This window comes from Podarcis cretensis (assembly GCF_951804945.1).
Source record: "Podarcis cretensis genome assembly, chromosome: 6".
In the NCBI taxonomy this organism is placed as follows: Eukaryota; Metazoa; Chordata; class Lepidosauria; order Squamata; family Lacertidae; genus Podarcis; species Podarcis cretensis.
Window position 1 is genome coordinate 99,911,236 of NC_137175.1, and position 24,613 is coordinate 99,935,848.

The following is a 24,613-nucleotide window of genomic DNA, read 5'->3' on the forward strand; positions in this document are numbered from 1 at the left end:
ACAAGTCTCCATTTACTAGCAATAAAATGAAGAAGAAAAATGTTCCAAATGGCTTAAAAAGTAAAGTACTTGGTTTTCTTACAAAACGATCAGGCAATCTTTTACAGATGCAGGTTGTAAAATCTCCATTTTTAAAGAGATTTAGTTCATTTGCAGGATCAGCAGAGCTGGGAGCCAAAGCCACATGACTCTTGCTTTTATTCTTTCAGGAAGCACAAAGGGGGAAAACTCCATGAGAGGTCCAGAGGGCAGCAACACGAGAATGGGCCTTTTCTGAGGGGGCTCCCTGTGTGTGAAATACTCTCCCCCGGGAGGCTTGCTTGGAGCCATCATTATATATTTTTAGGCACCAGGCAAAAATTTTCCTCTATAACCAGGCCTTTGACCACTGACTATCTGTGGCCTTTTAGAAGTGAGCGGGATATTTTAATGTATTTCTCTTTTGGTTTTATTGTTATCTATGTGGTGTTTAATGTCTATTTGTTTAGTTGTAAATTGCTTTTGGTTGCCCTGGGCAATAAAAAGTGACTGACAAATTTAATAAATAAATTAAAAAACAATTCAAATCAATCTTCAAAAAAAATTAAATGGGTAAATAACGTTCTCTATTCAGTCTCTGTATGCCACCTATGACTATTTAGCTCTATCCTGTCCTCCTTCAGTTGTCAGAGGGGGAAAATATGTACAAGTTTTCTTTCTTTGCTTCCAGACTCATTCTTCTGCAGTATAGAAAATACTGAAGAATAGGGGCCCTTTACGAGCTGGATTCATAGCATCTCTTTTGTCTCCTTGACAAGCTTCTTCAGAAAACTTAGGGTGTCTGATGGTTCCCAAGCCTTGCTTGAATAAACTCTGTAGGCTGAAGGCTGTTGACAGAGAGTTGTGAAAGACTTTGCATATTTCAAATTTACCAAAATTAAAAGATGGGAAATGATGCACAAAGCTCTTGTATATGCAAAGCACAGCAAGCTGTTTGTAAGCATCATCCAGGCCTCTTATAAATGCAGCATTTAAGCTAAGCTTGATTGGAGGGGAATTTACAAAACGCTCTCAGGAACAGCAGTGATATTAGGGTTATAAATATCTGTTGGTCTCTCATGGGGGGGGGGGGCATGGATCCATAGGCAAAGACAAATGTTGCAAGGCACACAAAGAAGCACATTCAAACACTAAATGCTGAAAGCCTACATATTCAAAGTCGAAAACATGAGATCACGATAATATTTTGTGCATTTCAAGAGGCCAAACATTTTCTGGTGCATTTTCATTTCAAAAGCTGACAAATAACAACTTGCTCCATAGTTATAAATGTACCTTTATAAAGGTCCTCTCTTCCTTTTGAGTTGGCTGCTATCGACATGTTGATGATGGTGAGCTCTATTTTCACCAGTGAAAGGCTCCAGGAGCAGATGTCTTGATCCTGAAACAGTGTGTGGCAACAATGGTTGCGGAGAATCAGATGAAAGCTGTATTCAGACGAGAGAGAAGACAGGCTAGTGGGGAATTCTGATTCTATGGGGAGCTGAATTTACCTGTGATGAATGGAATATTACCAAGGTACTCTTAGACCAGGAATGAGAAATCTGTGGCTCTCCAAATGTTGGACTTCATGTCTCACAATTCCTAACTACTGGCCATGTTGCTCTCTCCCCTTCCCTGCAGAGAAAATGGAACCATGTGATTGTTTAACACACCATTCATATGCATCTTCGTTTTAAAATATAATTCACACATACCATATTCCATATGAGCTTCTTCTGAGCAACAACCGAACATGTACATTGCTAAATGGTTCTCTGAGAGTTCCACCACAAGCTCAGTTCTCAGTTTGTTGCGGTGATATGAATGCCCAAGTATGGCGTGGTGCTCAGCCATTTCAGCCATCTTGCACATTCAGCCCCTGCTAAAAATAATGACCACATAAGGAAAATAATTGCCCCGAACATTATTGTGAGCTCAGCTGTTATTTGTACTCACATGAGCCCAGGACTTTCAGCTCAAGTCGGCTGCAGCACAAATAGCAAATTGAATAGGAGCAAAGGGCAAATGAGACCAAAAGCAATGAAACAGAAAGAAATGATACCTCGTGATGGTCTTGTAACCTGAAAAGGGGATCTGAAGTTCACAGTCTAATACTATGTAGGTCATCTAATTACTTTTTCCAATTTAATCTTTAAAAACAAGGCCTGGACCTCTGTAGTACTGGTGAACAACACCCTACATCACTGTCAGGAGTAAAGTAGAGATATTTATTTATTTATTTATTTATTTATTTATTTATTTATTTATTTCACAAATTAGGAAATGCTGCCAGCCACCCCAATCCCTGCCGAATGAGGCTGTGAAAACAATGGCCATTCAATCTAGCTATGCCAGCCAAAGCTAGTTCCCAGCATACAGCTACCCATCCATTGTGGCCAAGGAAGAGAAGCAATTGAAAGTGAGGGTTTTCACCTATAAAGCCTTAAATGGCTCAGGACTGCAATACCTCAAGCACCACCTCTCCCCCTATGAATTGACCCAGACCCTGCAATCAACATCCGAGGCCAATCTATGTGTACCCCCTCCATGAGGAGTCCAGAGGGAGACAACATGACAAAGGGTCTTTTCTGTGGTGGCTCACCACTCGTTGAACGCTCTCTCCAAGGAAACTCCCCCTGATGCAAGATGCCTTAGGACGGTCGTTTTCCTGGGAGATACAGGAGGGACAATATCCCAATGGCCCTTTGTCCCAGTATACTCCGTTAAGTATACTGCAACTTTAATTATGCCCAGGCAGTTTACTATTTCCATACAAACATGTTCCCTTGCAACATGTTGACAGAATGCTGGTACAGTAGCCTGCTTGTATTCGATCACAGCTGAACTTTCTTGACTTTCTGGCAAGCACATGCACAAACACAGACACATAGCATAAATCTAGGTCTTAGATCTGCCACTGCAATTTTGCCCACCAACATCCTTCCTATTTCCCCCAAGCCAGGATACAGAAACTCAAACCCAGCCATATGCATTTGGGGGATGAAACAGGAGGAAACCCGAGCTGCCCTTAGGTACTGGGGCCACCTGCAGGGCTACAATCAGAAGACAACAGTCACATGTTTAGTTTGCTGTTTCAGATTCACACATATGTGGTGCTGCATACGATTGCCAGATGGCCCCGATTTATTTATTTTTTAAAGAAAGGTTAGCTCTTCTTACACAACGCACCCAAAAGCACAAAATAAAACTTGGTGTGTGAGAAGGCACCTGCTGCGGCTCACCTGACCATCTTCCAGGCAGTGCCTGTTCAGGTTTTACAGAATAGGAGACTCTCGGTGGCCACTCTTCCCCTTTTCAGAGTCGGCCCCAGTGGCGTGTGGTGAATTTTTTCATAGGGGAATAGTTAGGGCCAGTGCCGTGACGTCACAACGTTGTGCCCATGAGCATTGCGCCTCCCTCTCTAAGCCAGGCAGAAGCTTCCAGGGCTTTGGGAAGGAGGCTCCAGACTTTAATACTTCAATTTACCGGGAATGTTTAGAAGAGTAGCCTAGTCACCTAGTCCACTGACAGCACACCACTAGTCAGCCAAATATATTTTGCAGACCCGGCCCACCAGTTGAGATCTTCGTAGGAGGTCTGATCCGTGTACCAGCAGTAACAGAAGTTAGTTGGCCTGTTCTTTTCCTCTTTTCAGTGAATAGTGAAAACCATCTTCTTCCTTTGGCCTTTTTAGGATAACTGATTACTTTTGATATGGTGGTGTTTTATCTTCCTATTCATTTTAAGAAAAAAACTTGCTTCTGTGTTTTAATTCCTACACATCACTTGGCAGGGGTGGGTGAGTGACTGAAATGCAGGTGAAAGACAAATGGTTACTTATTTATCAATGTACCTTGTGCCATCCTTTTGTGAGTTTCCCAATGTTCGCTCCACAATGTTTGCTGATATTGTCAGGGAAATACACAAAATATTGAAGGCACTAGGAGTCTACCAATTTTGTGAGCCCCTCCCAGACCCAGGCTATATATCCTGTAATCACACCCTAGGTCACACCTGATAAGCTAATTCAAACTTTCCCTCTGGAGCCTGATTGGACAACTCCAACGGCCAATCATATGCTACATTCTAAAACCCTCCCTGCCTATTATTCTAGGATCCAAACTCCAGACATAACTCTTACAAACCTACCAAAGGTCAGAATTGTGTGCCTTTCCATTCTGCAAAAGTTGCACAGTAAAACTTAGCTTAGTTACACTGGTGGAAGTTCCTAAATCGTTGGTCTAGGAACTCAAAAGTGGCTTGTAAGAGCTATGCGGTCTGAGCTGGAGCAACAACAATAGACTTGATTACCTTCCCCCCAAGGTGAAGGGGAGTGAGGTAGCTAAGTCTGGCAGGACAGCTTACTCCATGGCATTAACCCCTTCATGCATTAGACTTAAGCATGTAGGTTATATGAGACTGGTTATCCCAACAGCAAACCCTTTGGAACATGCAGGAGATTTGTAGGAAAAGCAGGGTCCTGCTCAACCTCAACCTTTGGCACAGCCAAAGACAGTGTGAAATATGGCAGTCTCCTCTCCTTCGTCACATTCTCTTCAATTCACAGAAAACTTAGGGGAAGAACAGTTGCTCTACTGTCTACCTGATGAGTGAATTTGTAGAACCCTGGATATTACAACATGGAGTGAATGATCCTAAACTTTTCTGGAAAGATGGGGAGAATGACTCATGTCATTTTCAGCTGCTACATAGTGGTTTGTGGAAACTGACCTTTGTTCTTGCCCATTTCTTCTTGGGAATCTTACCACCCTCCTACTTTCCTGACATTTCCAAGCTATAACAGTGGAGTCAGAAAGTAAAAATCCCTGGACACATTCACGTATGGTCTCCCCGACTGTGAGTCAGAAGTACTGTTATCAGACTTTTTTGAACAAAGCCCCACTGACTCATGACTTTAGCTTCAAGCAGTGGGCTGCTGTTTTCCAACCTCTTTTCCATTTAACACCTGATGCTAAACCTGTAATAGGTGGTGAGCTTCTCCACCAACCTTTGAATTAGGGGGAAAATGTGTGTGTTTCATCATTATAGGAGAAAACCCCAAAGCACTAATTATTACTAATATCCACTTTTACTTATTTGTCATTGAGTGAAAGGGCAAACATTAAATATGAGCTAAAATTATTGTTTTGACTTTAGGAATGCTTCCAGGTTCTGCCTTTGGCTGATTAATTTGATGCTAGGGAGACTATCTCTACAGGCTTGTGCCAGTATAATAATATTCCAACAGGAACTAGTCCAGTGAGACAATGGTGAGACAAAAGCTCCTGTTCTTTGGTCCCAACATTTAATATTCATTTAATATTCAGATGTATACAGCTTTGAACATGAGATTCCATATAGCTATCACAGCTAATAGCCATTGATATGCTTATGGTCAATTAATGTATTGAATTCTTTTAAAATATTTTATTTTAAAGCAACACACATTCTGAAGTCTTTGAGTTAATTGTGTTGTGTGAAGTACGTTATTTTTACCATACCACAGCCTATTTGAAATCATATGTATTAAGTGACTGAGACTCATATTATGGGAGATAAATTAAAAAATTAAAAATTTGTCCAGTAGCATCTTAGAGACCAACTAAGTTTGTTCTTGGTGTAAGCTTTCGTGTGCATGACAGACTGAAACAGAAGTCTCCAGACCCTTATATACAGTGGGAGGGTGGGGTGGGGTTTTTATCAGAAGGGTAGTAGGAGATGGGTATGGTAAACCTGTTGATGACTGTTATACAAGGGTCTGGTGATTTCTGTTTCAGTGTATCTGAAGAAGTGTGCATGCAGATGAAAGCTTATACCCAGAACAAACTTAGTTGGCCTCTAAGGTGCTACTGGAATTTTTTAAAAATTTTTATTTATTTCGACTGCATCAGACCAATACTGCTACCTACCTGAATCTATTATGGGAGATGCTACTGAAAAATACTAACATTGGTTTTTAATATGCATTTACACATTAATTTTATTTTGTTCATTTCAGAATTGTAGAGTTCACATCCTTTGAAAAAGATTAGCCATAAACTACATTGGGAATAAAGAATACACTCTTTTTATACAGCTGCTACTGTTGTGGTGGTGGTGGTTGTTATCCTTGCAAACGTTTTGGAAAGGTTTGATCCCTCTTTTTGTTATGGTTGCAAAACAAACCTAGTTTCTGATCATGCAAAATCTGTATTTGGATGGATTCCTTGCATGCATTCCCTAAATAGTTTATCCATGCTATCCCATTGATCTAGCCTGGTGTGGCACCAGGACCTGAAACTGCAATGTATCATCCAGATTTAATTGATTTAACTTAGCTGAATTTTAGGGTGGCCACCTACAGAGTGAGGACAGGAGTGCCTGGCATGCTCTGGTCCATGGGGTCACGAAGAGTCGGACACGACTGAACGACTAAACAATAACAACTACCTACAGAGTGCCAACAAATAAATTGGGTGGAAATATTTGCTTAAAATTTGCATAATCTAATTTTTTTTGGGGGGGGGATACTAAATAGAAATACAATGCATCTTACCAAGTGGGGAAGACTGTGACCTGTGTGCCTGCTCAGTCCAAGTGTTCTCTGCTGATGGGCACTTCAATGACCCTGCTCTCCCTTCTGATGCCCATTTATCTTTAAACAGGACTTTGACCAGGCAGCTCTTCAAACTGAGAATAAGATTGGAAGAATAGAGACTCTGCTCTTGCAGCCCTTTAAAAAGGCTTGTCATCTGTAAAGTATGGTACAGGACCACCCTGCAAAATGTAAATAGGAGTCATTATTATTCCCTGGTGTGGAGGCAGGCTTCAAACTGGGACCAATCTCCATAGCAAAACAGAAGCTAAAGGACTCAAAACTATGCACTGTTGCTCAGTAAATTGCTACTGGGTCATAAAACACATTCCAGTGGGCATGGATCCCCATCTCGCACTTGAGTGTAGACCGCTGGAGTTCAACTGGTGACAGAAACGTTTAGAGTGCATTGATGGGGGAATTTTTATGGCACGATGCTCCAAAGTTCAGTGGCCCTGAGTTTACATTTTCTCTCATATATACTCACAGTCCTTCTGAAGATCTGACTTCAGGTAATGGTATAGCATATTTCAACATTTCAGAAATTCTGCCCTTTTTAGTGGCACAACTAACTTCCAAAATCACAGCTGGAATTTAACTGGCTTTCTAGATTACTTAAGGGTTTGAGAACAACTAGCAATAATAAACCTCTGTACTGATATTGCCCATGTTCAGCAACTGATGCCTGATCAGCAAATTCTTATGCCATCTTATGAATTTTCACCAGAAGTAATTAAAGCTGTCTTCATACAGGATTATGTGATATTGTGTAAACAATAATAGAACTTTCTTTTTAATTACAGCTATATTAGGAATACAGAAGCAGTTGTAAAGCATGGAATGGGGGGGGGGATGTTAATTGTGTGCTAAACAATTGGTGTAATACACATGGCCATCTGGCCCCCTCCGTCTGCACCTGAGCCCAGATCCTGATCATGCCACAAACACCCCACAGCTATTTAGAGTGTGTGTGTGGGGGAAATGGACTTCCAAATTAGCACGGCGTTTTGCTTGGCCCTGAGTAGAAAAGGGTGCATGCAAACTGTGCCTTGGGTTGGCAGAGTTCTCCCTCCAATGGAGACTTAAATGTTAATTAGGAACAGACTGCTCCCTGCTGAAATGCAGCTATAGAGAAATGTGCACATATTGAATTTCCACCTGCCAGGCTGTAGCACCCTGCTTGTGGTTAACGCTTAGCTGGAATGAAATATTCAACGCAGCAATAGAGAAATTAAAATAATAATTTATTTGTCGGACAAATAAATATGAGGCACAGTGGTATATGGTTACCAAGCTCTGGCCTGGCCTCCTGCCGTTATGGCCAGCACTTATATTTTCTCAATCCAGCCCCCTTTCTCCTCCTATGTCCATTCAGCCTGGTTGAAATTCCTATTGGCTGTTTGCTAGAACCAATCATAAAAGATACACTCATTTCCTTTTGCCTTTTATGGGAAATAAAAGCTATATATTCTTCTATCTATAAATGACAAATAAGTAGTCATTTATCTTACATTTGTCTCAACAAGGAACCTTAATTACCAGCTCACTTCTTGCCCTCCTTGCCCTATTGCCCTCCAAAACAGATGGATATTATTTTTAAATTTTTATCTTAAACTGATGTCAAGGATCTTGAGTTCACATCATCATTGAAAGATCTCCTTCTTTTGGAGGTCTTTAAACAAAGGCCTGACAACCATATGTGTGCTCTAATGATGTTTCCTGCTTGGCAGGGGGGGGCTGGGCTGGTGGCTGACTTAATTTCAGGATAGTTACAACTCTTACAACTATATGAAATAAGAATCCAACATTTCTTAAATCCTTTGCATAATTACATTTGAGCCAATATATTTCATACATTATTATAGGTAGCTTTTTAGAAGAATAAACCTTCTCAAAGTAAAAAGGAAGGTTTACAGCCTCAAAATAAAAATAGGAAGAAGCCTCTTCTTCTGTTTACACCCCCCCCCCTTCTCCAGCCAAGCCAGTTGCTTTTCCATTTGCTCTTGACCTTTTAACCTTAGGAAAATATGGCTCAAGTTTAAAGGGAGGCACATGGTTTTATTTTACTATTTACCAACTCTTAATTATGTTTTTCTCTGCTTTCCCCCCCCCTGTAATATGTAGGGTCAGTGTAACCTTGGCTCTCAGCCTGTAATTCCCTTTTTACGACTTTGAGAATTGTTTTCTGCTTTAAATCAGGGGGCCCCCTTGTCCAGGAGGATAAACATCTTGCCAAAGTACTTAGGCAGCTGGTCTTCTGCCTGGCATGAAACATTTGTGAATTTTAAGCTAATTTTTAGAATGCAGGAATCTGATCAAAATATAAGCCTTGATATAGATACAGGCTATGATCAGATGCCTCAAGGCTACAGTCCCTCGGAGGAAGGTGTTATGTGTTGAAGTTCTCACGCTGGCCACCAGGGGTGTTGTCCTGGTCACTGGTCACTGGCCACTCAGGTCCACGTCAGTTAATTTAGGTGGGAAACCCTGGGGTGTTCTTGTTACAATGATGACAGCCGGCTGCCTATAAAAGCAGGCCGGCTGAGCTGTTTGCTGTTCAGTTCCAGCTTACTCTAAAGAACCACTTGGAGAAATCTCTGTGTCGTCTGCCATCTCCACCCACTACTTAATAGAAGGGATGGCAGCCCTAGTATGATTCTTCTTGTTCCACCTTATACATGCTTAGTCAGAATAAGGCTCCATCTGCACTATACATTTAAAGCAGTATAAATGCTTAACAGTCATGGTTTCCCCCAAGAAATCCTGGGAAGGGTCATTTGCTAAGGATGCTGAGAGGCCCCTATTCCCCTTACAGAAATCTGTTTCTGGGATATTGGATATAGAAGGCCAGACCAAGCATCCCTGTTGAATGGTCACTTTAAAATGTGAAGGTTCATTATTGTTTCACAAGTTGTGTATGTCTTTAAGGGCCAGGGCAGATAACGAGACCCAGTCTTGCAGCTGTGAAACATAGCAGGTGCTGCTGAGTTGAGTTAATTAAGCTGGGTCAGCAATTGGGTGTGGTATATAAGGAGCAGCACCTAGCTCCTCTCCCATTACCCTGGGGGATGCGTTGGTGGTTGGGTTATGTTTGTTGTTGTTATCTTTAGTGTAAGAGGAGTTTTGTTTTTGCTATTAAAACCTTGTTAAAGTTATTTTTGAGTTCCTTGTCATGCATGGTCTCCCCAGCAAGCTCTCTGCAGTGCTAAAAGGTAAAGGTAAAGGTACCCCTGCCCGTACGGGCCAGTCTTGACAGACTCTGGGGTTGTGCGCCCATCTCACTTAAGAGGCCAGGGGCCAGCGCTGTCCGGAGACACTTCCGGGTCACGTGGCCAGCGTGACATCGCTGCTCTGGCCAGAGCCAGAGCCGCACACGGAAACGCCGTTTACCTTCCCGCTGGTAAGCGGTCCCTATTTATCTACTTGCACCCGGAGGTGCTTTCGAACTGCTAGGTTGGCAGTCGCTGGGACCGAGCAGCGGGAGCGCACCCCGCCGCGGGGATTCGAACCGCCGATCTTTCGATCGGCAAGTCCTAGGCGCTGAGGCTTTAACCCACAGCGCCACCTGCGTCCTCTCTGCAGTGCTACTAACCTGCAAATAGCCAACAATCCCATCTCTTCTGGGAAGAGCTGAGCTATTTTAGTGACACTGTGGAAGCTGTACTATCACTCCCTCTTCTGAGCATAAATGGAAAACCCTTTATAACCTTTCCAGGGTGTGGTTTTTTTTGTTTTTTTTTTTTTTAAAGGAGCAATCCTGGTTACTTTGAAAAATGAGTGCAAAATCAAAGCATATAACTTTCACTCTGAGAACTAGATGAGGTGCTCCCCCACCCCTGAAAAATAAAATATGCCGCTGGTTAAGAAATGGGAACACTGAGGGAAGGAAAGGATGAGTGGAACACACTTGCCTAGATCTCTAACCTGTATTAAATTGATTGGCTCCAGAGAAGAAATTAATCTTTTAGTACAAAGCCTCTAACGGTGAGGAATACAGCGCTTGCTTCTTTCAGGTGGCTCTGTACATGGGACTGCAACTCATCTGATTTTATGGATATGCTTCTCATAGTTTTAGAGCCTGTGATTGTATTAACTACTTGAATAAGGTGCATATTTTCCAACATTGCATCAGATGAGCTTTTTGCATGTGTGCAGAAACGACAACTGTCATGAGCATTTAGGCTATAAAAGGTAAAGGGACCTCTGACCGTTAAGTCCAGTTATGAACAACTCTGGGGTTGCGGCGCTCATCTCGCTTTAGTGGCCGAGGGAGCTGGTGTTTGTCCACAGACAGCTTCCAGGTCATGTAGCCAGCTTGACGAACCATAGCAGCGCACGGAAACGCCATTTAGCTTCTTGCTGAAGTGGTACCTATTTATCTACTTGCACTTTGACATGCTTTCGAACTGCTAGGTTCGCAGGAGCAGGGACTGAGCAACGGGAGCTCACCCTGTCACGGGGATTCAAACCACAGACCTTCTGATCGGCAAGCCCCAAGAGGCTCAGTGGTTTAGACCACAGCACACGCACACCCCAGACTATGTGGCACCCCAAAGACCTTTGGTTTCCTTTTTAAAATATGCATGGTTAAAACCTATGCCATTGTGCTCTATAAGTCTTTTTGACAGCACAGGACAGCCATATCCGCCTCTGGTATTCTGCTCATACTGCTTGCATTTTTAGTTTCAAGTGAGAGGCAATTACATCACGCGAAAAGCTTCCTACATGCTTGATTTCCCCCTTCTAACATCAGCTTGGAGAGGACTGGTGTAGACCATACTGCCAGTCAGTGTAGACAATATGGAGTTTGGTGGACCAGTGGTCTGACTCAGTGTAAGGCAACATCCTGGATTCCTAACCACCACCATCATATGGGTAACTATTATCTCACTGATTAAATCCTCTTCCCCAACGCGAGGATCCCAAAATGTGCACACATGCCTGTCTACCCAGAGTGACTTGCCCAAAGCCACACAATGAGTCTTTGGCAGAAGTGGGGGCTAAGCCAAGGTCTCTCTCATTAAGTCCAGCTTCACATCCAATGTGATTTTTAGTCACATAGCTAAACTCACCCTAGCTCTCCCTTTTCACCATCTCTATAATGAGCTTTGTGATTCATATTAAGGCAGGTGTTCAGCCTTGTAGACATGGTTAGTCTCACATGAGAAAGGGAAGATGACTCCCTTTTGCAATGAAGGATTTTGAAATGAGACACGGATTGCCCTTCAGTGTGAAATCACTCCCAGGGAAAGTGTACCAAGGAGCTGCTCATGTCCCACATTAAAACTATGACACAGCAGAAAGCATTTCCTGACTCAGAGAGAAATGTATTGAATTTATTTTTATTTTTTTTGCTTCTGGACTCTCTCTGCACTAATAATAAGACATGAATCCAGAGCCATCTGTAGAGTTGTCGAGAATGATGATTAAATTTAAGGAGGATCATTAATATGTCATTTAATAATAAATTGATTTAAACCTGCATATACTTAGTTGTTTTGCTTATTTAAAGGGTTTATAAACCACTTTTGAGACCCATGATTCGCAAAGTGATTACAATATAGTATAAAGAAAGTAGAAATCCAAGTCCCAAACAATGCAGTGTATCAATACTGCAATGGGTTCATGACACGGACAAGATCTAAAGAGGGAACTTCTTGATTTGTAGCTCAGCCTTCTAACCCTTATGCTCTGACAGTTTTTAGTGTACCAGGCAGAGCTGGATGTTATAGGACATATGCTGAAAGAACAAAATGGAATTGCCTGAGAGCCCACGAGGACTATCTTACTGATACAGTGATGAAGCCTGGCCTGGTTTCAGAAAACACTGGTCCACTGTGCAAGACCAAAGGGAGAGCCAGAGAAGCGGACACGGAGCAATGGATCCAAACTACAAGAAAGAAGATTCCAGCTAAACATTAGGAAGAACTTCCTGACAGTAAGAGCTGTTCGACAGTGGAATTTGCTGCCAAGGAGTGTGGTGGAGTCTCCTTCTTTGGAGGTCTTTAAGCAGAGGCTTGACAACCATATGTCAGGAGTGCTCTGATGGCGTTTCCTGCTTGGACTCGATGGCCCTTGTGGTCTCTTCCAACTCTATAATTCTATGATTCTAGGTCAGGTGGTGCCAGCAGGGCAGAGCCTAAAACAATCCAGCAGGTCACAGGGTCAGAGCCAGAGAATCTGGCAGGTGGTGGTGCTGGGGTTTTGAGTAAAGGCGGAATTTGGCAATTTAGGAAAAGAGTTGTGGTGAAACCTGGCAGATTATGGGTGTGCAGCTTCCAGGGTCCACAAAACAGCTTGGCAGGCTCTAGAATTTACTGCCAATATTGGTTATCGACACCAAGAAAAACCAAACAGTTGCATTGTTTGGCGGCTCCAGAGTTGCATAGTGACATATATGAACCAAGAGCCTCCAATTGTTAGAATGGGAACATTAAGATTCCAAGGCTTCTGAAACAGGCGAGCAAGGGAGACGCCCCAGCAACCTCTTGCTCAAAGGCGCTCAGTCCGTAGAGCAGGAGACACTCTTAATCTCAGGGTCCTGGGTTCAAGCCCCAGGTTGGACCAAAGATTCCTGCTCTGCAGGGGGTCGGACTAGATGACCCTCACAGGCCCCTTCCAACTCAACAGTTCTACAGAAGTTTCCAAGTGTCCCCCCTCAGATTCTCTTCAGATTTGCAGCAGCAACTGCCCGCACATGGAATCCTAGGGCTGGAAGGGTCCCGAGGGTCATCTAGCCCAACCCCTGCAATGCAGGAATCTTTTGCCCGCGACGGGGCTCGAACCCGCGACCCTGCGGTGAAGAGTCCCTCGTGCGCTTCCTGGTGATTCGATGAAGGGGGTGCGATCCTGCACCCACGCGGGCTGCGAGCAGATCCCCGTGGAAGCGCAGCGACCCCTCTTGAGGGGCATCGGGGTCTCTCCTGCCCCTGGAAGGAGGCGGCGGCGGCGGCGGGCCAGGCCGGAGCAGCGCTTGCGGTTGCCATGGCGACGGCCCACGCCGCTATTCGCGCACACCCCTCCTCCCCCGCCACGCACCCTCCGTTGCCATGGCGCTGCCTCGACCAATAGGAAGGCGGGACGGGGGGCTGGCTGTCCTTCTCCCCCCCGCGCCGGCCGCCACTCCGGGCGCGAGGGCGAACGGGGAAGGCTTTCCGCGGCGCACTGGAGGCGGAAGTGGGCCGGCCCGAGCCTGGGCCGCGCCCGGAAGTGTGGGCTGAGGGCGAGAGGGTGTGGGGGTGCGCGGGGGGGGGAGGCAGGACTTGGCGGCGGCGGCGGAGCTGGCCCGACCCTCCTGGCAGCGCCTGTCTGCTGGGCCGCCCCGAGGCGCGGGTCTCGCGAGAGTTCCCTCCCGGGCGGGAGGCGGAGAGCGGCGCCGTTTCCCCTCCCCTCGCCCCCTCCCCCTCCAGGAAGAGCCTGGGCCCGACGCGGGAAGATGGCGGCGGCCGGAGGCGGCGGCGGCAGCGCGGGCTGCGGCGGCTCCCGGGCGGCAGGCGGGCCCGAGCTGTGAGACCCAAGGCAGGGCCGGCGTGAACGGGCGAGCGGCGGCGGCGGCGGCGGCGGCGGAGGATGAGCTTGCTTTGCGCTCAGTATCTCCGGTGAGGAGGAGGAGGGCGGCGGGTGACGCCGGGGGCTGGGCAGGGGGGCGAGGGGGCAGCTCCGGGCCTTCGTGAGGGGCCACGCTGCGGGCGCCTCTTGGGAAGGGCGGTGCGGTGCCTCCGCCTCTTCCCCCAGGCGCGCTCCCCCCGCCCGTGCACAGGCCCCGGGAGGCCGGCGTGCATCTGCCGGGGATGCTGTGCCGCACAGGAGCCTTGCGAAGGAGGGGGCGGAAGAACATGGCCTCTGGCCGAGGAGCTTTCCCCACATCGTGCCATCCCGCCTTGGCCAGTCTCTGCGGCCAGGGGCCCATGCAACCAAAAGGGCATGTAGGTTTGAAAAAGAAAGGAAAGGAAATCGTCTTGCCTGCCTATGTAATGGGTCTATTATATACAAGGTGAACATGATCACACACACACACAACCTTAACGGCATCTGCTTGGGATTTTTCCACAATGCCCTCCCGAAACGAAGATTCGGTTAGGAAAAGGTGAGAAGTGGGAGGTGGGCTCCTTACTATCTGCCTCCCTGTCCTGCCAGCCACACTGGTGTGCTGGCACCAGCTTCACTCGCCTCCAGAGACATGCCAAGGAATGTGAGAGGAGTTTTTAAAAAGGCATTCTGCATGGAAGAGCAGTTTTGGGGGTGGGAAGTGGGGTATCTATATATTAGGAGCAATTAAAAATGGCAAGGCGTCAAAGGAAAGGGTGTGGAATTAGGCTGCTGTATTATGGTGGAGGAACTGCTCTAGTGCTCTTTCTGAGAAGGGAGATTTGGTGAGGAATGAGAATGTGCAGGAGGGTGGTGATGTTTCATGGCTGATGGGAGAGGTGATGGTTGGATGAGCAAATGAGAAGACTGCATGGTTGAGAGGAGTAGGCTGCTAAGGAAGTGAAGTGAGGGACCCTTGATCACTTAAAGCTGCTGTGTAGTGGCGAATAAGAAGCTGAGCACGACAACTTTGCTGCCATAGCTCTCTTGCCTTTCTGCATGAGTTCTGCAGTATTGGATAGGTGTGCCCCATTCATGCTAAACAGTCCTGCTTCTTTTGGCACACCAGCATTTGACCTCATGTGTAAAGCGAAGCCTGTAACTGCAATAGGTTAAGCATCTAGAGCTCCTCTGTGTAAGACGCTATAGCAAAATGAACAGCAGTCTCTCTGCTGGTAGCCTCAAATCCTCTTCTTGTAAGCTTGTAGTAGTACAGTGGTACCTCGGGTTACAGACGCTTCAGGTTACAGACTCCACTAACCCAGAAATAGTATCTCAGGTTAAGAACTTTGCTTCAGGATGAGAACAGAAATCAGGATAAGAACAGTTTCAGGTTAAGAATGGACCTCCAGAACGAATTAAGTCCTTAACCCGAGGTACCACTGTAAACATTTTAGCAGTTATGGGGGAGCAGATATGATAAGAGAGCAGAGATAATCCAGGAGGCATTTGTTGCTGTAAGGTGTGTATACTCTACTTTAAATCATGAAGTTGCAGAACATAACCATGGACAAAGAGTATGCGTCCCCTCAAGGTTTTCAGTCAGTTATGCTTCAAAGAATACATCCTTCTACCATCTTGATCAACTTTATATTAGTCTAGATGGTTTTAGAATGTGACCATTGCTAAATGCTTTTCATCTATTATAATATATGTAGGTCATATGGTTGCTCTGCATGATAACACATTAGATTGACACATCCTGGTGTCTTGTCCTAGCAGTGAAGATTGGCACAAACAAAAGTGTGCTTCCTTCCTTGTTTATAGCACAGAAGCACAGAAATGAGAGCTCTAAATGATATTTTTTTTACCTTCAGAAAAAAAACAGGCAAAGGAAGCTGAGATATGGTTATCTGAATTGCACAGGTGTCCTTAGTGAGCCTTCAGGATACAGCAGGATGCTCTTTTTTGCTCTTTATGTTGTAAAAGAAGCTGTCATCTGCTTTCTCCCAAAAGAAGTCTCTCTGAATAAGGAAGACCTAGCCAGATACAGACCTGTGTCTACCCTTCCCTCCTCAGGGAAGTTGTTGGAACAGATGATAGCAGAGAGATTCCAGGTGTTATTTGATGCTGCATTCTTCCTTGATACCTTTTCAGTCTGCCTTCAGAAGTGGCCGTGGTAGATCTGTGCCTGGAGATCAGCATGGGAAGCACTGTCCTTGCTGACCTTCTTGGAGCTCTTTGCAGCTTTTGATACTGTGGACCTTGTCAGTCTCCAGCACCTGTTAGAGCCTTTTGAGGTATGCTCTTCAGTGGTTTCATTCCTTGTAGTTTGAATGTACCAAGAGGGAGACCATTGGAGAGGCTTTTAGCCCCATGACAACTGCTGTGTTGCATTTCACAGGGCTCAGGGTTTTACTGCTGTTTAACATCTGTATGAAATCATTGTGCAAGTTCCTCCAGACTTTTGGAGTATCACCTTTGGGTGTCATCAGTACACTGATGCCCAGTTCTGTATCTTATTAAGTAAGTATCCAGGAGCTAACATTTCTCTTTTTAACCAAGTTTTGCAGCTGGGTTCAGAAAAAAATTATTGAGCCGATAAGCTGAATTCAGGCAAATCAGAGATAATGCTGGTGGGAAGCAGATTGCTGTAGTCCAGATATGGACTTTGGTCCTCCAGATGTGACTGAACTACAGCTTCCTTCAGACCCAGCAAGCATAGCCAGTGGCCAGGGATGATGGGAGTTGTAGTTCAACAACATTTGGAGTCCAAAGGTTCCCCTGCCTGTAGTCTGGGTTAGTATCAGTCCATCTGCTGCAGAATCTGCAATCGCTTTTGAAGGGGAGAAACCTTGTCCAACAGGACCCCTACTTTTCAAATTTCCATGTTTGATTGATGTAATACACTTTATTCTGGACTTCATGTGTTTTGTTAAATGTCATATTGCATTATTTATGGTTTTATCTTTGCTTTGTAAGCCACTTAGTGAAAAATGTTGAAAAAGCAGCATATAAATATTTGAAGTAACCGCAGGGAATCCACTGACAGTTCCTTTCTGGATGCCCTTTTGGCCCTGACAGTGCATAGTTTTATAACCTGAAGGTGGCAATTTTGCTCTTGACACTTGCTTTGTCAGAAAATGGGCTGCAGAGTTCTATATCTGCTGAAGCTTCTGAACAGTCGTCAATGGTAGCTCAGCATATGTGTTATGGACAACAGGCTCTCCATAAAGTGCTGAAAATGCTTTCTTTGCTCTAGATACCTTGTGTGTTTATGTTGCATCTGCTTATATTCCTAGAGAGGTTACATATTTAGATTCTGTGGTAACAATTCTGTTTGGATTGTACTTCATAAGCCCTTTATAGCAGTTCCAAAACATGGTTTTCTTTGTGTTTTCAAAAAATAATGGACTAATATCCCTTTCTTGGGGGAAGAATGAGAAGATGAATTGGGACAGGACAAATATTCTAGGCCCTTTAAATCACCTCTGCTGCTATGTGCAAAGTCAGCTGGAAACAGAACTAGCCGCTGCTGGATATGTCCACAATAAAGATCTGCTAAGAAATGGGTACAATTGGAGAAGTATGGCTTCTGCAGTGATTGGTGCCATTCCAATAGTAGTTAGCCCCTATTAGTCATAGTGGTAAAGTTGTAGGGCAAACATGATTGCACATGCTACAATGAAAAGTGAAGTAGAGAACTATGTGAAATCATTTGTGGTAGTTGTAAGAGGCAAAGCAGAAGTAATGAGAAGGGAATGAAGAAGTGAGCCCCCATTGAACATACTGTAGAGGATTTGCTTCTAAGTTAACTTGCATAGGATTGCACTGTATTTTTAAAAAGAAGCCCAACATTCCTTCAGGCCCTGTGGACATTCACAACATAAACTAAATCAGTTTCCTATGAAATCCAAAATATATTTGTTTCCAAGGAATGAGAAGAATCCTTATCTGGCTAATGTGTCTTTAGTTCTGTCAATTATGCATCATAAGGGTTCGGGGGGGGGCAAAAAAAATGTATTTGAAAACCTTGTTTGCTTCTCATGTTCACCTGTTGAGCAGAATTGGAAATTTCAGTTTACCACTACATTCATTATCAATGTGGGGTTGTCTTTGAGCCTGTTTCAAAGTGAAATCCAGTATTAATTCAGAACGTCAAGTAGTATCTACTGTATTTGAAGTCTAGTGAATGAAATTGAAACTGTATTACAGTTGATTTTTTAACATTTTTCAAAGTCTTCATTAATAGCCTTACAGGAGTTCCAAATTGTACCAACTCCCCATTGATGTGAAATTGCTATACCTTGTGAATCAAAGCCATTTTGATCTTACACTCTCTGTTTTCACCTCAAGGTGACTTAACTTTGCACATGTAAATCTGCCAGTACAGTCGTACCTTGGAAATTGAACGGAATCCGTTCTGGAAGTATGTTCAACTTCCAAAACGTTTGGAAACCAAATCAAGACTTATGATTGGCTGCAGGAACCTCCTTCAGCCAGTTGGGAGCCCCATTAGACATTCGACTCCCAAAAATAGTTTGTAAACCAAACGGTCACTTCTGGGTTTGTGGCGTTCAAGAGCCAAAACGTTCAAGAACTAAGCTGTTTGAAAACCAAGGTACAACTGTATTTGAGTATCAGTTATTGACCTCCTAATCTAGGAAAAATCAAGAACCAGAAATGGGGAACATTGATCTGGGTTGTTTTACAAAATGTCTTCTGTTTCCAACATGTTTTCTGCACAGTATTTTATCTTTTAAAAGTATTTTCCTATAGATTTGTGGGCGGGGGGGGGGGGGTAAATTGTACAGAAGGAAGAAAAAATAATTTTCTGTGACTTTAACTTTGCACTATTCTCCTCCTCTAAGTCCTAGTTGAACTCTGAAGTAGTGTTTATGAACTTATCGGTCTGTACAGGGTTTGTTCCTACTGAGATGCTTGGCCTATAAAACAGATCAGATTAGATTAAAACACAAAATAGGACTTCGTTTAAACTGTAAAAGAAATTGAAAAGAAAATTTATGGAACTGGGGCAGGGGGGAGGGAAGGCAGGGATTCGGAGAATCCCATTTTATGGCTTTGATAATGTTTTTGTGTATACTTTTCTTTCTTTCATTGTTGTTTGTTTTTATTTTTGTTACTTTTGTTGAAAATAAAAATAAACTGTAAAAGAAATTATATTTTGGGGAGAAAGAGTAAAATTCTTAAAACATTAATATATGCTATTGATGATGTGCTTGGTTTAGAATTCATGGGGTAAAATTTCAAGTTTGACATAGGTTTCAAACTGTACCAACCTATGTTACCCGGAAGTCACTGTTGCCATAGCCCTGGGGTTGGAAATCTGTTTGTCTTTGGGTATTATGTTGGAAATGTATCAAGAGCTGGAAGGCTTGATGAATATTGAGATTGGTATTATAATTAGATAAATCTTGGATAAATACTGTAGATTCCCTGACTATTGTCTGGGCTTAATGGAGTTGGAGTCCAGTGTCTGCAGGGCCACAGGTTCCCTACCTCTGCTTTAGTCTTTGCACAAATTCAGTTTTTAAAAATCAAGTAAAGGCGTATGAGTTAATTGAGTAGTCTTTTGTCCTTACCTTGCTCAGTGACGGTGGTTTTAAACTTTCTCCTCTTAGGGAACTCTTTCTCATTGATTTGTCTTCCAAATAACCTGTGTTGCATAGAAGATTATTCTGAGACATGCTCTTGGGTTAGTCATTTCATACAGAACATGAGCCTCATCTTTGTCCAGTGCATTTGGAACACTTGCTGTTTGACAAGCTGTCTTTTGGGGAAGTTGGACTTCTAGTACTGCTATTAAGTGAGAAGAATCCCTGATAAGCTTCACCTTGGGGTTCACTGAATAGAGTTTGAAAACCAGTGTTTTATCCTTCTGTTTTCTTTCAGATCTCTTTTGGTAATGCCCCGTCATCACCTTCCCTGAGAGCTGCAACTACTCAGCATTTCTTTCCTCTCCTGCTTTTTTAGACTTCTGGCCCGCTGTGTTTTTGCATTCTTATTCATGCTAAGTTCTGTTGTCAAAGAAAGCTGGAGAATAACAGCAATGGTAGTATTTGCTTAGTTGTGCCAGTTTTGACATAACTAGCTAATCTTTTTCCTTGATCCAGATAGCCAGGCATGCTACTTTCTAAATCAGGAGTAGCCAAAATAAAGAACATCATTGCACAAAGGCGTGCAATTGGACTACAATTCTCATCACCCCTGTCCATTGGCCATGCTGGCTTAGACTCTTGGGAGCTGGAGTTCAACAACATTTGAAGGGCACTCTGCGGAAACACCTCTTGTTCTAAGTTATATGATATACATGGTAACAGTCTGGATTCTTGGACTACATTAACACCTTATAACAGTCTGTTTTACAGTCTCCTGCTACAGCTTGGATGCAGTCTGACTTTGGTGGTAACCATTGTTGCAGAGTAATTATCAGAGGGAGTTTCACAAAGTGCACCCTTTTGAGAACTCGAGGATCTATCTACATAGTCCCATCCCAACAAATTACTTTTTTTGGCTTTCTTTGCCAGTGCATGCTTTATGGGACTGTTTCAGGGAGATGAGAAAAATGGGGGTGTCTTGTAGCTTCCATAGATTGATTGCTGTAGATCTGACAGAGATGGCTTTCTGCCAGTTTTGTCTCTTCCTGAGTTCAAGACCAGTAGTCAAAGAGTCCTGAAGCTATACAAAAGGTTCGCTGTGAATTGAAGGCCTCATAGCATGTTGGCTATCCCCAGGCATTTGGTATAGGAAGGTAGTTCTAATTAATAGGGGACTGCTGCAGATTGTGGAAGTTCTGTGGCGGAGTCCTGCTGCTATCCCAGTGGTCTTCAAAAGGTGGTTGTGCAGTATTTTCCTTGATAAGATTTTTACACCAGAATATGAATTTTTAAAATATCAAAAAGCACACTATTCTTTGAGAAAGGGTATTGTGGTTGTAGATTAGGTACATACATTTTTTTTGGTCTTTTATTACATCTTACCAACTTGGTTGATCATTGAGCCTCTCATTTGGCTTACTTTAGGTTGGAAGCATAAATTAGATAAAGGTGGAAAGTACGGCATTGATCGAATGACTGTAGTACCAGAATCATATACCTTCTACTAGAAATTCAAGTATTGGAGTGTTGATTTTAAAATGTTGCCAGCAATGGTAGCATAAAACATTTCTTCTAGCAAAGAAATTATCTGCTTCTTATTCTCCTCTTCTAGTACTTCAGAAAAAGCTTCCATGCAGATTTGTGCTTCACCTACCTCCCCTATTTCAGTCTGCCCATGAAATTACAAGAGTTCTTGCACTCGTACTGGTTCCCTTTTCTTCACTGGGACTCGTATTGTCAGAATTCATACACTATGTATTCAGCCTCACTATTTAAGGGAAACTGGAAAATTAAGTGTGCTTTGCATGCATAATTGTACTAAACATCTAGTTGTGTGTCTGTTACATGAAAGATTTTTGATTGTGTGTTTTCTAGTCTTTGAATGTCCCCTGTGCAAATTGTGGTGTTAGCCATAACCAGTGGCTGAGAGCTATTTGCTTGTGTTTACGTTGTGGCCATGCAGTAGTACAGTGGTACTTCCGGTTGTGGATGGGATCTGTTCCGGAGGTCCGGTCGGATCCTGAGGTTTCCATAACTTGAGGACTGCTTCTGTGCATGTGCGTGTGGCGAAACCCTGTAATATACTTCCAGGTTTGCCGCAACATCCCGAAGTTTACGTAGAATCATAGAATCATAGAGTTGGAAGAGACCACAAGGGCCATCGAGTCCAACCCCCTGCCAAGCAGGAAACACCATCAGAGCACTCCTGAAGTTTACGTAACCAGAGGGTTATGTAAATGGAGGTTCGATTGTAATAAACATAGGTCTGTAGTTCCTGGAAGCCACTTTCATGCGGAAAACTGAAGGATCCACGGTGGATTGCAGGGCAGTGCCCTTAAGCCCCTATCCCCAGGCATGACTGGGGGTCAAGTGGCTGCTGAAAGGACTGTGGGAGAAGAGGCCCCTATTCCTGCCCAGCGCTCCTCCACTGGAAATCATGCCTGTCAGCCTGCCGCTTACCAGTTGCAAAATTCTAGCTGGGATTCCCAGACCTGTATTCACTGCTGAATGCATAGATCAGACTTCAGTTCTCTTCATACATGGCACTTTTCAGGATGAAGATTTGCATTGTGTGCCATTGCGCTGTTGACCATGTGCTGATTCTTGCAGACTGTGTATCAGGGTGGATTTGATTTAAATCAAAATGATTTAGGTCACAATTTAAATCACTAGTCAGTAAGACTCGTTTTAAATCATTTTTTTTACAGAAAGACTCATTCTTGCTGGTATAATCTTAATATTTACAACCAGATGAAGGTTTCATTTTTGAAATAATAAATTTTCAGAGTAGTTTTTACAGTTACAAAGTTAAGGCCAGTCTTGGGATGAGGGCAGGTAAAAGGTGAGCAGGACAAAACAGCGCCCATCTAAACAGTGAGGCACAGCAGCAGCAGCAGCAGAACCAATGCCACATCCAGAGTATCATCACTCCTACCAGCCAGAGTGGCATGCAGGCCTAGAGCTGGCACCATGATCAGCTCCTGGGCTGCCTCAGTCCCAGAACACCCCATTAAGCAGGTGAGATGGGGAGCTCCTGTGAGCAGAGGGACACTTCTGCTAATTTCAGCCTATTCTTCCAGACAAAGGGGAGTGGACTGTAGCCTACATTTTGCTGTGGAAGCAGTCTCAATCTTTCATGAGTAGGTGCTTGTGTAAAGAAGTGTAATATGTGAGCTCAGTGGCATTGCATGTGTTGCTAGCGCCTGGGGCAAGGCAGTAATTGTGCCACCTAACCTCATTGTGGATGTTGTGTGGGACGCAGCAGGTGCACTTCACTCGCTGTATCCCTGTATCCTCACGGTGGTCGTCTACCAGTTTCCGTGTGCAAGCTCCCAGTAGGAGTGATGTCCGGCGCTCTTTGGTGGGCTTGGTGGCGCCCCAGCAGTGCCAGAGCCGCAGCTGCTACCAGTCTAGAAGGAGAGCGGCAGAGAGCAGGCTGAGGCACCATGTGTAGCCCTTCCTTGTCTGCCTCTCCTTGACTTGCAGCACAAGAGTTGGGCACCAGCAAGTCCAGGGCCAAGCAGACAGCTGTCCTCTCCATGCTCCTGCCATGAGACGTGCGGCTCGTCCAAGGACATCACCCCACTGGGCATCCCTTTGCTGGCCACAAGGAGGAGGATGCACTCCCACAACCCTGAAGGCCTGACCTGGGTGTAGCTCACCTTCCCATGGCTCTGGAAGATGGCAGCCATGCTGCCTCAGCAAGGGAGCTTGTCATGGGGGCACTGCTTTGTGCCCCATCAGAATTCAGCGCTTGGAGCCATCGCCCCCCCTCACATTGTCATGCTACGCCACTTTGTGAGCTAGGTAGGTAAAGGACCCCTGGACAGTTAAGCATGGAAACACTGCTTACCTTCCTACTGCAGTGGTACCTATTTATCTATTTGCACTGGTAGGCTTTCAAACTGCTAGGTTGGCAGGAGCTGGGACAGAGCAATGGGAAATCACCCCATCGCATGGATTCAAACCACTTACCTTCCGATCGGCAAGTCCAAGAGACTCAGTGGTTTAGAGCAGTGTTTCCCAACCTTGGGCCTCCAGCTGTTTTTGAACTACAATTCCCATCATCCCTGACCACTGGTCTTGCTAGCTAGGGATGATGGGAGTTGTAGGCCAAAAACATCTGGAGGCCCAAGGTTGGGAAACACTGGTTTAGAGCACAGCAAAGTCAGTGGGATTGGTTTGCCTGCAAACTTTATATTGGTCCTAAATGTATTTCTGTAGTCTTCAAACATTTGAACCAATGTAACCATAAAAGATAAACAGATCTGTCTTATAGATAGGTAACTTTTTGCAGATATGCTTTCTGCAGTAAAACTTGTATCAGCTTTTCTGAAGATACTGTTTCCTCACATTTCTTTAGCTTTCTTTATGTTTCTTCAAATATATAGTGGTACCTTGGTTGTCGAACGGCTTAATTGTTGAACAAATTGACTCCCAAACGCCGCAAACATGGAAGTGAGTGTTCTGGTTTGTGAACGTTTTTTGGAAGCCAAACATCCGACATGGCTTATGCAGCTTCTGATTGAGTGCAGGAAGCTCCTGCAGCCAATTGGAAGCTGCACCTTGGTTTTCGAACCATTCCAGGAGTCGAACAGACTTCCGGAATGAATTAAGTTCACCAACCAATGTACCACTGTATTTCTTTCATCTTTGAAGAAATTTTCTCATTGTAGCTTCTGTTCTCTCATGCAGGATGTTCTTTCTTGCTTGTGAAGGCAACTCATTGGCAAGACCTCACTGTGTGGGTAGGGGAGAACATAAGAATGCAATCACATTCTCTTCCTCTCTCCTTCAGCATCTCTAGTGTTTGAAATCTGAGGCATAACAGCCATTGGTACGACACATATATAAAAGGACTTACAAGCTATCT

General features: G+C 44.2%; 1 protein-coding gene and 1 long non-coding RNA gene across 6 annotated transcripts in view; one reads left to right on the forward strand and one right to left on the reverse strand.

The window, feature by feature from the left end:
* On the reverse strand, window positions 1-7,730 carry LOC307218439. 4 transcript variants are annotated; one of them, XR_013839970.1, is made up of 5 exons: window positions 6,557-7,730; window positions 1,737-2,689; window positions 1,554-1,651; window positions 1,315-1,466; window positions 1-866 (listed from the first exon to the last, which is right to left on the reverse strand). It is a non-coding gene; the product is annotated as an uncharacterized lncRNA (long non-coding RNA). The 4 variants fall into 4 exon arrangements; XR_013839972.1 differs by lacking the exon at window positions 1,737-2,689 and having other exon boundaries at window positions 6,557-7,403; XR_013839973.1 differs by lacking the exon at window positions 6,557-7,730 and having other exon boundaries at window positions 1,737-3,228.
* Window positions 7,731-14,037: 6,307 nt separating this feature from the next.
* Window positions 14,038-24,613, forward strand: part of SMG7 (SMG7 nonsense mediated mRNA decay factor) — a 63,737-nt gene continuing 53,161 nt past the window's right edge. Inside the window, exon 1 of one of the 2 annotated variants that reach the window (XM_079981176.1) lies at window positions 14,038-14,193. In XM_079981176.1, the coding sequence (XP_079837302.1) occupies window positions 14,165-14,193 (29 nt within the window). In that variant the 5' untranslated portion in view covers window positions 14,038-14,164. The remainder of the gene's footprint in view (window positions 14,194-24,613) is intronic. The other variant, XM_079981177.1, reaches the window with a different exon arrangement.